Source organism: Sturnus vulgaris, chromosome 13 (assembly GCF_052056855.1).
Source record: "Sturnus vulgaris isolate bStuVul1 chromosome 13, bStuVul1.hap1, whole genome shotgun sequence".
In the NCBI taxonomy this organism is placed as follows: Eukaryota; Metazoa; Chordata; class Aves; order Passeriformes; family Sturnidae; genus Sturnus; species Sturnus vulgaris.
This window is the reverse complement of record NC_142255.1, coordinates 17,524,303-17,539,199: the sequence shown is the minus strand read 5'-3', so window position 1 is coordinate 17,539,199 and position 14,897 is coordinate 17,524,303. Positions and strand designations below refer to the sequence as shown.

Genomic DNA, 14,897 nt, shown 5'->3' with positions numbered 1-14,897 from the left:
CTAAGCGATCTGCAAGGTTTGTTGCTGCCAGGGAGGGGCTGGTGATTTGAGTCTTGCTGCAATCTCTGCTTTTGTGGCTTGGTTTCATGATGTTTGTGATGTGATAGTATGTGACACTTACAGGCCCTGTGCAACCTGCAAGGACCAGAGAGTACTTTTATATACAGACAGAAGAGTTCCTGAGCAGAACTTGGCAGTGGCTTGCACAGAGCTGCCAGGAGCACACAGCACTTCAGGAGGGAGTGGGGAAGAGAACAGTGTGTTTAGAGAAGGGAATGGCAAAGGTACTGATAGGAAGGCGCCCAGCTCAGTCTGAAGCAGAGGCAGGACAGGGCAGCTGATATCCCTCAGGAACCTGCTCCATTTCCTACAGCAGCACATTTTCAGTGAATGCTGTACCCAGTACCTGATCCTGTACTCTGAGATGGTCTTAGCTGCAGCCTCTAGTCCACTTGCCTCTATTTTATCAGGCAAAAAAACTTGTTTAATCCACTTGTGGTTTCTACTTCTACATTCCTTTAGAGGGGAACAGGCACCCTCTCCTTTTCCTGTTTGGGAAAAAAAGGTTTAAACATAACTGATGGGTAAGATTTGCATGAGGTTGTTGTAGGGCAGAGTCTGTCAATGAATTTGTTGCTCAGTTACTCATTCCATAAATCAAAGAGCAGAATGGCATTTGTAAAGTGCAGTCAGTCAGTTGCACTGAGGATCTGTCAGTCTGCCCTTCTGCCTCTTCTCTCCAGTGTTTGGGGCATTTCCTTCTCTGTCATTACTGTGCAATAGATAAAAGGTTTTATCCCCATCTACTTCGAAGGAGAGTCCAGCTCACAGGAATGCTAATTCCCCGTGGCCCTGAATTTACACAGGAAGCCTGTGGCAGAGCAGAGGCTTCAAGGAAAATTGCCCAAGATCCAAAAAAATCCCTGACACATGAAAAGTCCCTGGCACAATCAGAGCTGCATGGCCATGGAATTGCTTCCAGAGAGGAAGGAACTCTGAGAGGATTGCAGAGCTTGTCACTCTCTGTTTTATGGAAGAGGAGACTGAGGTGTTGCAGCTTGCTCATGGCTATGCAGAGAGTCAGAGCAAAGCTCAGACTTTGGTTTCTGATTTCCACATCTTTTGCTTCTATTTCTTCATCTCCAGCCAAAAAGAGATGTCAATATCCAGCACTGGAATATCAGATGCAGCTGAAAACATTTGCATAGTGATTGTGTCAGAATTTCAGGTCTAGGGCTATTGCTTTTCTGTCTTGAGATGTTGCCACCGTTGGCAATATCACCAGGAAAGATGCTTTTGTTCTCTTTTACTCCAGATTCAGGGGGAAAAAGGGGGGCAAATTATGTCATTCAGCTGCCCTTTGATCAAAACCATTGGCATTTGTGCCACTTCTAGGTAGGAAGGAATATCACCACTGTTCCTATTTCCATAATGCTTTAGCCAGCCTGCCAGAGGATCCCGCCTACACGTGAGATGTTTGACATAGCAAAGCCTGGTGGAACAATGGGAGCCAGTGTTTCTTTGGGTTTTGCAAGTGGTCTGCCTTCTGGAAACCAGCCTTTTTGTTTGTCTTGGTGGGGTTTGCACAGGGTATTTGGGCTTTGGCAGATAGCAGAGCACTGAGAGTCCTACACAGAGTTAGAGACTGCCCTTCCTTGGGACAACATAACCTTGACTAAAGCAGATGGTTCCCCACTGGGTGGTGAAGATTAGGATTGTGTATTTTTGAGAGCAGGAGTTGGCCCTGTTTGCATCACTTAAAGATAGATAAAAATCTGGCTCTTTTAAAGCTTCGAGTGCTTTCAGCTCTTTGGTTCATGGTCAGGAGCCAGGAGAACCTCTCTAAGTTTTCCAGGGTTTTCTCTTTCAAGGAACACTCAACACAAAGAAAAGATACCCAGTGTCTTGCTGAACTGAGATGAAGAATAGCAGCAGGGGGATTCTAGTAAGACAATAAAGATGACCAAGGAGAAAACCCTCAATCACTCTTAAATTCAGGTCTGAGTGTGGAAAGATTTTCTATTTCAATAGCACTGACAAAGCTGAGTCCAATCAGGTCCTATTTCTACTCAGAACCAGGTACAACATTTTGGAAAGAAGCCCAGCATAATTTGGAATCATTATTCCATGTGCTGGGAGCAGTGCCTGAAGAATTTCCCTCCACCTACAGGCAACCCACGCTGGCTGCCTTGGCTGGCTGTAACTCTTAAAAACCTCCTTGAACAGGAAATGCCTGGGCAGTTTGTGTCCACAGGCTGGGAGGCAAGCTGGAGGGACCCAAGGTGGAAATAAAGATCTGACTAGATGCCAGGTTTAGAAGTTGACTGTCAGTTCCTGTCTTCCAGCCAACAAGAAAAACAGAAGTTACAGGTTGTTGCTGGGGTTCCTATTCCTCCCACTCTTCTGCTGGACAAGTTTGAGTTCTGTCACCTCTTGGGCAGAGCCAGCCAATGGTTGTGTGTGACAAAAGCCATTGGAGTTGTCTGTGTCTGAGACATGGAAGGTTTTGTAGCTGCAGCAGTGATCTTGTTGATGAGGCAATGGAGGCAAACTGCAGTGAAAACACTTTGACCCAAATACTCTGTTGAGTCTCCAGTGCAATTCCTGCAGTCCTCGAGGAGCACCTTTGAGAAAAGGTCTATTTCAAACTCTCCATCTCCTCATCCACTAAGGGAGCAGTGCCTGCAGCAATCAAAATCAAACCCTGCCCAGAAAAGATATTCACAAAGATGAAACGTTGGTTTTCATCAGCAAATTATCTCCCTTTGATAGTGAGCTGGAACCAAGACATGACTTAAGTCACTCAACCTCCTAGACAGTTTTGAGCACGTGCTGAGCTATCTTTCCCAGTCAGCCATGCTGCTTGGAGATGGTTTTATCTCATCCACAGCTTTGATTAGTCATGTCCATGGCTCCTCAGGGCCGGCATGGTGGCTGCTTTGATCTGCCTGGAAGCCACTAGGCCTTGGCAGAGGAAAGCAATCCTGCTTCAGAATTGTCTCTGGAGATTGCAGAGGGTACTTTGTAGACTGAGGAACAAAGCAGAAAGAGAAGTGAGCCGCAGGGAGAGACACATTGCTGCAGAATGCAAATGCCAGGACACCATCATAGCCCTGGGCTGTGTGCCAGAGGAAACTTTGCTCAGAAAAAATATTCTCCCACTTCAGTTCCCCTTCACCCTGATATTGGAGCCTCTGGTGGGACTGACTCTGAGAGCTGTCAGGAAGGTTGTGTGCAGCAGGACAGACACCCACCTTTTTCCAGGGATTCCCAGTGTACAGGTCCTCACAAAGGCACATGCAGATGCAGAGAACATTGTGACCTCCTCTTGCTCCAGATTCCCCCAGTTTAGACATTGCAAATTACATAGATAGATAGATAGATAGATAGATAGATAGATAGATAGATAGATAGAATGTCCTAAGCACACCCAGGAGGGTTTGATCCAAAGGGATGACAGTAGATTTCCTATTGACTTTCAAAGGCTTTAAAAAGCTTCTCTTACCTTCTTGCAACACATTCAGATAAGTGAGAACAAAGTTGTGTTCTTTATTAGAAGAGAATAAAATAGGCGTGAGATGCTAGAGGTTAGAAAAACATCTTGTTAAAGGCTTAGCCAAAAGACACAGTTAACCTTGAACTAAGGAAGCCCAGTAACACGTGGGATATTCTGTCTGTCTGCTGTCAGGGCAGATTTGATCATGGTGAATGGATCTCCACAAAGGAGCCTGGCACTTTCTGCTGCAGCAGAGTTTGCCAATTTTCTCTTCCCTCATGCATCACACCAACATCTGGATAACTCTGCTTCCGTTCTAACACAGAAAACACATCAATCCCTAAATGAGCTTCCGCTGATGAGTCAACAGTAATGTGATGCCCTTATGGCTGGAGTTGTCTTTGAGTGTTTGAAGGCCAGCAATGATCCTCGTGCAATAGTTATACTGGAAGAAAGGACATACAACTCCAAGTATCTTCTCAGTATTCATCTTCCTTCTGCAGTTGAGCTTTCCATGTTGGCCTTACTGAGGCACAGAGGAGCAGGATGGGTGTGACCCTACAGCACCTGACCTCATGCATTTATGTCTGGCACTCGGACTCTGAAAAGAGGGTGCCCAAATTCACATTCTGCCCAGTGACCAGCCCCTGCTTTGTGACTTGACTTCTCTTTACAGCTGTGACAGCTGAATGTTAATTTGTTCAATGTTTGGTTATGGAGCATACACAAACACAGCATCAATTGTATTTTGCACTTGCAAATCTTCGCATGTGTATCAACAAAGATTTGATTGATCTTTTTCTCAAGGAGAGTTTAGGAAAATGTGGTCTCAAAATCTGGAAACTGAAAGAAAATTCTGCTTGGAAACTAAATTGCAGTTATCTTGTTGCATGTAAAAGGAGAGGTTAGAGATAAATGATCTATGAATTTTATGGTAATTCTTCAAAATGCCTTCATCAGCTGAAGTACAGAATATATCCAAGTTAGAAACATTACAATGGGCCATCTAAAAATGGGGGGTTTTATTCTTTTAAACTCACATCCATTACAAGGTTTCTGCATCTTGTGCTTGAGGTAGCTTAAGACAAAGGCTCAGTAGTCTGTATTGTAATTACAAATTTGCTTGCATTTCATTCTGTGGTGTTTGATTCATTCCAGCTTTAAAAGATTCCAGTAAGAGATCCATTAACAGCGACTGGAAAATTGAGCTTCCTGGTGAGTTTCAGATCGCAGGCACCACTGTCCGGTACGTGCGAAGGGGGCTGTGGGAGAAAATCTCTGCCAAAGGACCAACTAAAATACCACTGCACTTGATGGTAACTTTATATCCTTTGTTTGTGTTTCTTAAGTGATGCAACAGAAAGGGTTTATATCCTAGCTGAAAGTTAAATTTTGATTGTTTGCTTCCTCACCACAGTGTTCTTTTGCAGCGTTGCAGGGGCTGGAGAAGCCCAGCTCCCCACTCAAAAAGTGATGCTCCATTCTGGGAGAACAGGCACTGTCCCATTCAGCTCATGTCCAGTGCAGGCTGTCCCTGTAATGTGTAACAGACAGGTCCATTCTAGATGATGGAGGTTCCCAAGGACCTTTCTTATTTCTTGGACATACCTGATCACACACATAAAAGCATATTTGCTGAAATATCTTTTTATCTTATGCCAGAATGTATTCTGTGCTTAAGTACTTTGTTCTCTAACAGAAGAGGTGCAGATCTAGCATGCACAGATGATTTATGTGAATTTAAATCTAAGTAATGACTTAATTACACACAGAAATGTTCTTTGTTTTCTCTATATTGTTTTTTCAATTGTATGTAGTTTAAGGTGTTTTTTGACATTTCTTCCTAATGTTCCACATAGCCCTTCTGTTAACCCAGCTTGGTATTTTATGAGCAGCCGTGTGGCTGAAGATGAATGAGAAGTCCACAGGGGTGAGAAGAGCAGGACAGTGGTCCCAGAGCTGTCCCTGGTGGGGGATGGGGTGACCCATGGGCCAGTTCCTTAATGTCTAACATTACCTTAACATTTGTATCTGTGAGACAGCTGTAATAATGCCTGTCTCATATATCTGTTCCTGTTTAGAAGTCTGCAGAAAGCTTTACAGGTTCTGTAGCAAGGATTGCATAGAAAGTATATTAGTTTTTTCATTGTTTCCTGTAACTTTTTTATTCTATTCCATTTTTTTTCTGTGCTGTTTCTTCTCCTTGTGACTTTTTTGCCATGTTTGTTCTCTGAAGGCTATCTGTAAGCACTGCTAAAAATCAGCATTCTCTCCCTTCCCTCACCTGATTTTTTGGCTTGCAGGTGTTCATTGTCCAACACTTCCTGATCCAGTTTGAAAAGCTCCAAAGATGCTTGAGCTTCTCACACACGCACAAAAAGCTGACAGTAAAACTCCACTTTGTCAGTATCTTCTTGGTGTCAAAATCTGCTGCACAGGAGCATCAGGGGTTTTGTCTTTGCTTTCTCAGACAGATGAGTGAGTTTACAGGCTCACAGACCAGTGTAATGCTGGATTCAAAGAGGTTACAGCTGGAATAGTCAGGGGTGCAGGGTTGGGCACCAGCACCTTCCTGGCTCACCTGTGTAATCCAGGATGTGCCCACTCCAGGGGAGTGTATTACAGGCACCTTCTTCAGCATCAGAAACATCAGCTGCTGCTTGACTTTGGCCTTAACACAAGCCTTCCCTCCTGAAACCAGGACTCTGACAAAGTATCTTGTACTGCCAAGGTCTTCCCACCCTCATGTGAGAAACAGGAGTTGCACAGGTACCGTTTGGGAAGATGCTGTGCAGAGATTCTTTGGCAGCTCTTGGAACCTTCTAGGGCATTACTTGGTTGAGGTCCACTGCAGTAAAATCTGGTTATTGACATTTTGTGAACCTCAGCATCAGCAGAGCTTTGGTTTTGAAGAAATGCTCAGTTCCCCTTCATTAAGGAGTAAGTAGCTAACATAGAAAAGGAGTGATTTTGAGCTTCTCCATGAGTGTCCTGTCCAGATAGAGACAGACCCTTTCAGCAGACATAAGCAGAGGAAATGTTCCTTCTTCACCTTCCTTCACAGAAATGATTAAAAATGAGGAATGTAAAAATTACCAGACCATTAAAAAACATGTGGTTTTAAATCACTGCCAATGATAAACAAAGCACACATGAAGTCTTTGCTTCAAATCAGATGCAAATCTTTTCCTTGATACAGGGTGGTGTGTTTCATTCTTTCAACACAAGAAAGGCAGGATGGTTACCAGTTCCCTCTAAATAGAAAACTGTTGTTCAAACAGTGGTGGAATACACTGGACTGACAAAGAGCCAGAAGCTTCAGTCAGTCCATTGTGACCTGCATTTGAAACCAATTATACACACATACACACACCCCCCAATTATATATGGCTACGAAATTGCATGAAATTGGTTTCATATGGGCCTTTAGATTCACTAGTCTCGCACCCATATTGAGATAATAAGGATTTCTTTTTAGGAGCTGGTTTTTAATACTTGAGGCATTTCTCCAAGTGCATTGCTGTGCGTGTATTTCTTGGAGAAACTGATGTTTGTGTAAGTAGGCCTGTGCTGGTCCTCCTTGTGCAACAGAGGACAACCAAACACTCCCAGAGCAGAAGGGGGCTTTAGACAAGGCTGGCTGATCAGTTCTGTAGAACAGGAGTTTGTGTCTCCTGCACTTCAAGAAAGCCAAAGCAGGACTCGAGCTCTCTGCCTCTGACTGCCTGGTGTTTGAATTATGTTTAAAAAGCCCAACATTCACCTTTGAAATGGTAATGATGGCTGGCTGGTTTCAACCCTGGTCTTCAGTCCTGGTAGTAAGGCTCCCTCTGTAGCTGAAGCAAAATCATGTCTTTGTTTCTGACATTCTCTGGAAGAGCCTCATCTGCCCAGGGTTCTGCCCTGTGCACAGCAGCTCATGGGTGCTGAGTTTGTGGAGCCCCCCCTGGGTTCACAGCACAGGCTGCCAGGACCTCTTCTTTCAGCACGTTTGTTTGGTTAAACGAGGTCCTGACGTCTTTAGTGAGATTATTAGTTAAGCAGGAATGATTGGAGGAAATCTGAAGGGGAAACAATTATTGTTGGGAGAAAAGAGCGTTTGCAAATTGGTCTTTTTTCAGATGGGCAGCTGCTTGCTCCACTTAGGAGAGCCCTGCTTAAAATACCTTATTTGATAGGGCATTGCTCCTATTTCAGTAGGTGACAAAAGCCAGCACAATTCACCTGTCTAATGCTGCTCAGATCATGGGATAATAAGTATAAGTAGGTTAAAAGCCACAGCATGGACATTGCAGTAGTACTTCTATGGCATTTGTTAAAACTCTGGTAACTCGGGTTCCATGGACCCCATCCTCGATGGGATATCTTCCAATCAGTTCTGAATCAAGCCAGGGAAAATGAGAGCCAAATGAAGTCCAACATGTAAATCAGAACAGGACCAGTACTCTCATCTGCCTATGGTGAAAATACAAACATTTTTCTCTGTTCCTTTGTTAATAGTCAGACAATTTTGGAGCACTTAACAGTGGAGTCATCACAAGTGGTCCATAGGAAATACCTTGCTGTTGGAAGCAGGTTTCACCTTCCTCTAGCAATATGCAGGGATGAAAATATATGTTGCCAGCAGCTGTATGATATGGCTTTTGCTTGTCATCCACAGTTTTCTGACACATAAAACCCTACTGCTGCAGCTTGTCAGCAGGAATAGTCATGCTTGCCTTGAGTGCCACATTCACCAGGACACAAGGGACTTTTTGTGCAGTAGTTGTTTTTTCTCTGAGAAGCATCACCTTGTTCTTTCAGATCTTTGACTCTTTAAAATAGTTGTTATATGAAAAGTGCTGATTTAATGCTTCCTGTTGTCTTTCTCTTTGAACAGCCAGTGTCCTGCTGATCACATGTGAGGCTGAAAGTTATGCCTCGAATTCCAGGTTTAGACATCCCTGTGATTGCTTTAAACATTCACAAATCACAAGCAGTTCTTGCTCCTGCAGTTGCCCTGTTTTACCAGTACCATTGTAACTTAACTTTTCTAGATAAAGATTTGGTTTCCTTTCCCAAGGTATTTATATTTTAGGAATTTTTTCCCGAGCCAGCATTTCCAGCAGTGTTATCTCACAGCCTGTTGGCTCCCACAGCAGTGTGTTGCAACAGCCTCTCTTTTCCTGCCGAACCAGGTGCTGTTATTCCATGACCAGAATTATGGAATTCATTATGAATACACCATCCCTGTAAACTATACTGCTGAAAACAGAAGTGAGCCAGAAAAGCAACAGGATTCCTTGTACATCTGGACACACAGTGGATGGGAAGGATGCAGTGTGCAGTGTGGAGGAGGTAGGGACACCAGGACGCTTGGTGGGAATCTTTGTGTGGTGTTTGCAGGCTCCAGCCACAGGAGAGGTGGAAATTGGCCATGAAAATGAACTTCACCATAATGAATTCAATGACAGCTCGTTCTCACCAGCTCAGCCAGCTCTGATCCCTGTCCCCAGAGTTAATTTCCAGCCAGCCTTTTGGCAGGGACACTGCTCTGTCACCGCAGGCTGGAGCTGCACCTGGATTCCTGTTGCACGGATGGCTGCAGGCAGCCCCCATCACATTCCTGGAGCAGCGTCTCTGTCTCTGCAGGTGTCCAGGCACGCTCAGGGAAAGGCACTTCCCTCCCCAGGGATGGAGTGGGGCAGTGCTGCTGTGACAGCTCCTGGAGATTTGCACCAGACACTGCCGTGCTGGGAGTCCAGGAGCACATGGCACAGCTCCCTGCCCAGAGCATCCCTGGATGTGCCCAGACAGATCCACTGGAGCCCTGGGGGCAGTTGATGCTGTGAAACCAGAGCCTGGTTTGTCAGACACTGTCCATTGCATTTTCAGAGCTGGAAGAAGTAGGTTGTTCCCTGAGGAAAACAGATCGTTTCCAAGCATTCTGGGCAGCCTGTCTTCACCAGCAGACTCAGTTATTTATGATGTGACATGACAGAAGGAAAGAGCTCATCTTCACATTTGCAGGCTCACTGCCCTCAGTGCACCAAAATTACTGATTTTTTTCTGTAAATAAGACTCACTTTAGAATAGACACTTTTAGATGTGCATTAAAATAGTAATTTTTAAGCCATTAAACCCTCACATGAGTGAGAAGGAAATTTATTTGTGGCTCTTCTGATTTTTGTTGTAAGCCTGCTACAAATTTGAATCAAATCATTGTATGCCAGCATGGCTTCCACCAGCTTAATAATTGGTCTTTTATTTTAGTTGTCCAATGCTTCTGCTACTTATCCAAGCTCAGAAAGCCTTCTTCCTTTCCATACAGATGTTTATATATTTTTTATTAACAGAACATGAGTTATTTTTTATTATCAGCTGCAGATGGTGAAGAAACTCAAACTGATGCAGACTCAGGGTTAGAAAGTGAACCTGAAAAACCAAATTAATTAGCAGTAAGGCAAAGTCACCAAGTGCAGGAGTGGCACTTTCCTTGTCACATCTGGTCACTGTGGCTCAGCCCTGTGGCACAGCTTTCCTGATGCCACTCAGTGGAAGGCTGAACCCTGAGGGCCACGCTGGATGAAAAACTCCTAATGCACAGTTTATGTGAGAAATGCTGACTCCTCCTGAGGTGCCTCCTGCCACAAGGATTTTAAAGCAGTGTATCTGGAGGAGCAGAAGATGAGAAATAATTTCTTTTGGTGGCTTTATTTTCTCTCTGTGAAATACAAACAAGCCCAGTTAATGACTCTTGAAACTCGGTCACTCCTTTTCACCCTGACTTCCTGCCTGGGGAGCAGCAGGAGGCAGCTGTCCTGTCATTATCAGTCACATTACCAGGGGGTGGCAGCTTGTGTGACTTCAGCACATCTGCCCGAGGTGATGACAGGGCACAGCTACCTGTGGAGGAGGAACCAGAAATGAAAACAAATTATTTTAAAGCTCCTTTCCACGTTAGACACTAGAAGGAGAAAGCCCAACTTGCTGCTCCAATGTAACAGTCAATTGCTTAATTACTGGGGAAAGATTTGTAGCTTTTCTGAAAAAAAACCAACCCAAAGCATGCCAGTACAAAAGTCAGGCAGAAGTGGAGAATAAGATTTCTTGCAGAGGTGGTAGAGTACATCTGGTAGAGGGAGCAGGGAACTCCAAGCTTTGGAGTTTTGGTTGATGAGTGGACATGGTTTTGTTCAGTTCTTTTTGACTTGGCTTTCAGGTGAGAGGAAAACCATCGTGTCCTGCACTCGGATCATTAACAAGACAATGACACTGGTGAATGACAGTGACTGCCAGCGAGTGACCCGCCCCGAGCCCCAGGTCAGGAAATGTAATACACACCCCTGCCAGTCACGGTAAGGAGTTCAAAAACACTAAAAACCAATATCCTTTTCCTTCAGAAAGTGCCCCTTTCCAAAGCCTCCATCTGGTGAACACAGTGAAAATGTCTCCAAGTATTGGGACACATTGTTAGCCACAGTAAGCAGCTGTAATATTCATTTCCTTTTGTTGAGCAGGTCAGATTTTCATTACCTCAGACAAAGCCCATTTAATTTGTGGTCAGCAAGGCCAGATTTCATGCAGGCTGCCTTAAATGCATTGTTTGGGGATGGTTTTCTTTTCCCCTTGGTTGCCTCCTGGGAGACAGAACAACTTACAGTATAGACAAGAGTACAGTGACTGCATATCTAACTTTTCTTTTTTTGAATCAGCACAGAATGGGGTCTGATTTACTGTCAAACAGTACTACAAAAACCCTGAAGTCAAGAAATTAAATTATGATGAAACACATTTTAGATGCTTTCCTCAGTAAGAGTACTTTTCTTCTCATTAGTTATTAGAGATCTCTAAAAATAATAAATATGCATTTTTTTAAATTTGGCAAGCACTTTTAGCTGAATTAATTTTGATCTGTGTTATATTAAAAAAAGACATTTCTGGCCAAAATGACAAAAGACAGGAAGGTAAATTAATTTGTTTGGTTTCTTTGCTAACAAAAAGGTTCACTCTTGTTCTGCAGTGATGTTTAGAATCGTAGAGTAGTGTAGAAATTCCAGTTTTGATAGTAGTTAGAATAACACCAGGATCAGGGGTTTGATCCATGTATGGGCCATTCACTTCAGAGGTGGACTGAGTGATCCTTGTGGGCTCCTTCCAACTCATATTATTCTGTGATAAAATCAATTTCAGATAAAGCTGAACCAAACCTAAAAAAGCATCTTCAAGCAAGCTACTGGCCCCTGCACCTTGGGTAATCAGACAAGTCAAGGAAATGCACCTACAAAGCTAATCCTGCTAGCAGAAACAATGGGGGAAACAACAACCAGCAAAAACCAAAAAACTTTCTTCTAATTAGACCTGCACTGTGATTAAGGTGCCCTGGAGCAGGGAAATGCAGTGTCAGGTCATCCATCAGTAAGGCTGGTTCAGGTTTCAGTTCCTGTCTGCACTGCCTGTTATTGCTGCTGTACAATATTGTGGCTGTACAACTTGCAGTTCTGAAAGGTGTAATGAGATACCCAGGTGAAAGGAGAGCCAAAATCCCAATTGCTTCAAGGAAACAACTGTCATGTCCATGAGGAGGTGCAGTGAGGCTGGGATTTCTGTCATGTCACTATCACAAAGAAGGATCATCTGCTTGTGTGGCTGCCCTGGCATGAAGTATTTCTCCCAGACTTTTTGGAAAGCTGTTGGGAGTAGAGTGGAGTGAGCCCAGGAAGATATAGGACGGGTTCCAGGCTGTAGAGATGAAAAAAAGTAACTTTAAAAATTCTGGAAGACGTGGGCAGCTTCTTCCTCTACCAGCTGAGAGCAAGGATGGCAGGTCCTGGCCATGAGGTCTGTCACAGCCCTGAGACCCCCAGTGTGCTCTGAGGGGTCTCCATGGCCCTGAGCCCCTAGGGAAGTCTTTCTGGTGCCCTCCCACCATGGCATTGCCCGTCCAGGGCAGTGACAGTGGGTGAGGTTAAATCACACAAAACATCCTGAGAAAGGATTCCTCTGCTCCTGTATCCAGCCTGTGTTCCTTTGGGGAATTGGCTCCAGCCCTTAATGTTATTCCAAGCTCTCTCTTCTTCTGTGTGAGTCACCAGGCAGTTTGTGGGCACAGCTTAGCACAGTTCTGCCCAGCTGCAGTGAGCTCTGGCACAGGGACACTCCCCTTGGCCCATTTTTTTCAGAGCAATGACAGCAGACACTGAATGTGCTTAGAAGCTGGAAAGGCCACAGAATCCTTGCTGATGATCTGATAGACCACACTCCCTCACTCCCTCCGTGTAGACTACACTTTCACACTTAACATGCTTTTAACTGGAAACTTTTTCAGGAGCACATTCTCTGTGCCTCTGTAGAATTTAAATTTCCACTTGCGTTTGCCCACCCAGACATTAGAAATGCATGCTTAGCATATTCTCTGACCAAGAACATCTTAAAGAAACCATTCTCTTTCACCATGTCAATGCTTTTTTTATGAGCCCTGAATTTGTTTTAGGGTTTCAAGTAAAATTATTGTAGCATCTTGTTACAATAAGGTCCTTTCCCGTTTCCACTCAGACCTAAGCCCTTCACCTGAGTTCAGAAGAAGGAACAATGCTCTCCTTTCTCTAGTAAACCTGCTCTGTTTTGTGCATTTTCAATTGCATTTGCACTTTCACTCAAAATTTAGGAGAATCACCTTTCAGAGTATTTATCTCTAGAGAGGGGTCTTTTGGCCAGCATAGGACTGGGTCAGAGGACACTCAGTCTCTGTTTCACTTTTGGATGGGCTGTGTGACTTTAATTTTCTATCCCACACTGTCCCTTTGTTTCTTCTCTCAACCCATGTATAAGCTAGATTGCAAACTCTTTGGGAAGGAGTGAGATCATATTGTTTAAGTAGAAGAAGAGGCTGTTGCTGTTGAGATTGTAATAAAAATAAAAAAAAATAGTTACCCACATTTATAAAGTGATCAGGAGGAAAAAAGGGTATGTTATTAATAACAGTGTCTTTCTTCCAGCACGATCCCAAAGTGCTTTGTAAATTATATATCCCTTTGAACTTCAGCCACCTCTCAGGAGAGCCAAATAATGTAGGGCAGGGGACAGTACTTTCATGAGGCCAAGGAGAAGATTGGAATTCTCCAACTGCAACCCAGCATCTGAGAAAAACAAAGCAGGATTTAAAACTTGATTGGATACACTGACATGTTTTAAAATTAAACGTCAGAGAAGAGAATTTTCTTAAGGGTTTTGTTGAAACTGGCAAAAATAAAAGAATCTTTCATTCTTTATTATTGTTACTCTTTCACCTTTTAAAAAAAATGCCTCTTTTTCTTCCTATTTTATTTTTTATGTTCCTTGACCCTCTTTTTCCATTAAATTCTTTACAGCTTCCTTTCCTGTCCCAACTGCACCCTATTAGCACCTCTTTATTCTAATCCTTTGCCTAGCTCTTTAGATATTTTTTACAAAACCCTGCTGTAACCAGATGGAATCTGGATTCCTGCATGCAGCACGTATGGGTCGCTTCCAGCACGCCGAGCACCAACCCAAATACACCGGCAGGGCCAGCCCTGGGGCTGGCACCACGCTCACAAATCACAGATCACATCAGCTGTTTTCACTGAAAACACAGCTCGGCCAGTGGCCACACACTTCTACATGCATGGCTGGGTCTGTGGCTATGAAACTGCTCCCCTCCAACGCAGGAAAAGCACCAAAAACCACATGAAATTCCCCAACTGTTGGACTTGTAATGGACTGTGTGCAAACGCTGGTAATTTTTCTCCTCTTTGCTGTAAGAGATTTTAGGAGAGGTTGAGTCCTTTCAGGGGCCTGCTGAATATTTGGTGTTCTTACATGGATGCTAAATAGCAGCATAAATGCCAGAAATCCCTGGCTGCATCTACAGAAAACCACAGGAGATCCTGAGACCTTATTTTCACTGCTTAGGACTTGAAAATGTCTCCTGAGCCCAAGGGTTAGTTTTCTCCTACTGCCAGCAGCATATCTTAGACTCCTTTCTATAAGCTGAGCTTTTTCCACAGGCTCCTTCCCTCACTTTGACCTTGCTCTTCATGTGGGTCACAACCTTTTATTTCCAGCCTAAGTTACTCATGGTCATTTTTCAGTCCTTTTTTTGTGTATCAGCTCTGTTCCTTTTCTTATACAGTATTTTCCCTCCCTCCCTCTCTGCCTTGGGCTGTTTGCCACAGGATACAACAAACCTTTGTATCTCCTCCTTCCATCATTTTTCTGGGCTAAATCCATTACTTTAACTTCTTATTGCTTTTTTCATGGCTGCATCATATTTGTGGCTTACAGTCATTTGAGATGTTTTCCTCCTCATTTGTTTCATTGTATGAACCCTGCTTTAATACAGAAATGCTTGTTACTGGTCCCTGAGCACTCAGCCTTGCACTGTGTGCTGTTTATTTCCATC

General features: G+C 43.8%; 1 protein-coding gene across 1 annotated transcript in view; it reads left to right on the top strand.

Annotated features, from left to right (window-relative positions):
- The window catches only part of ADAMTS17 (ADAM metallopeptidase with thrombospondin type 1 motif 17), a 157,268-nt gene that overhangs the window by 111,386 nt on the left and 30,985 nt on the right, over positions 1-14,897 (top strand). Inside the window, exons 17-19 of the mRNA XM_088172812.1 lie at positions 4,655-4,812; positions 8,674-8,833; positions 10,698-10,833. Of these exons, the coding sequence (XP_088028938.1) occupies positions 4,655-4,812; positions 8,674-8,833; positions 10,698-10,833 (454 nt within the window). The remainder of the gene's footprint in view (positions 1-4,654; positions 4,813-8,673; positions 8,834-10,697; positions 10,834-14,897) is intronic.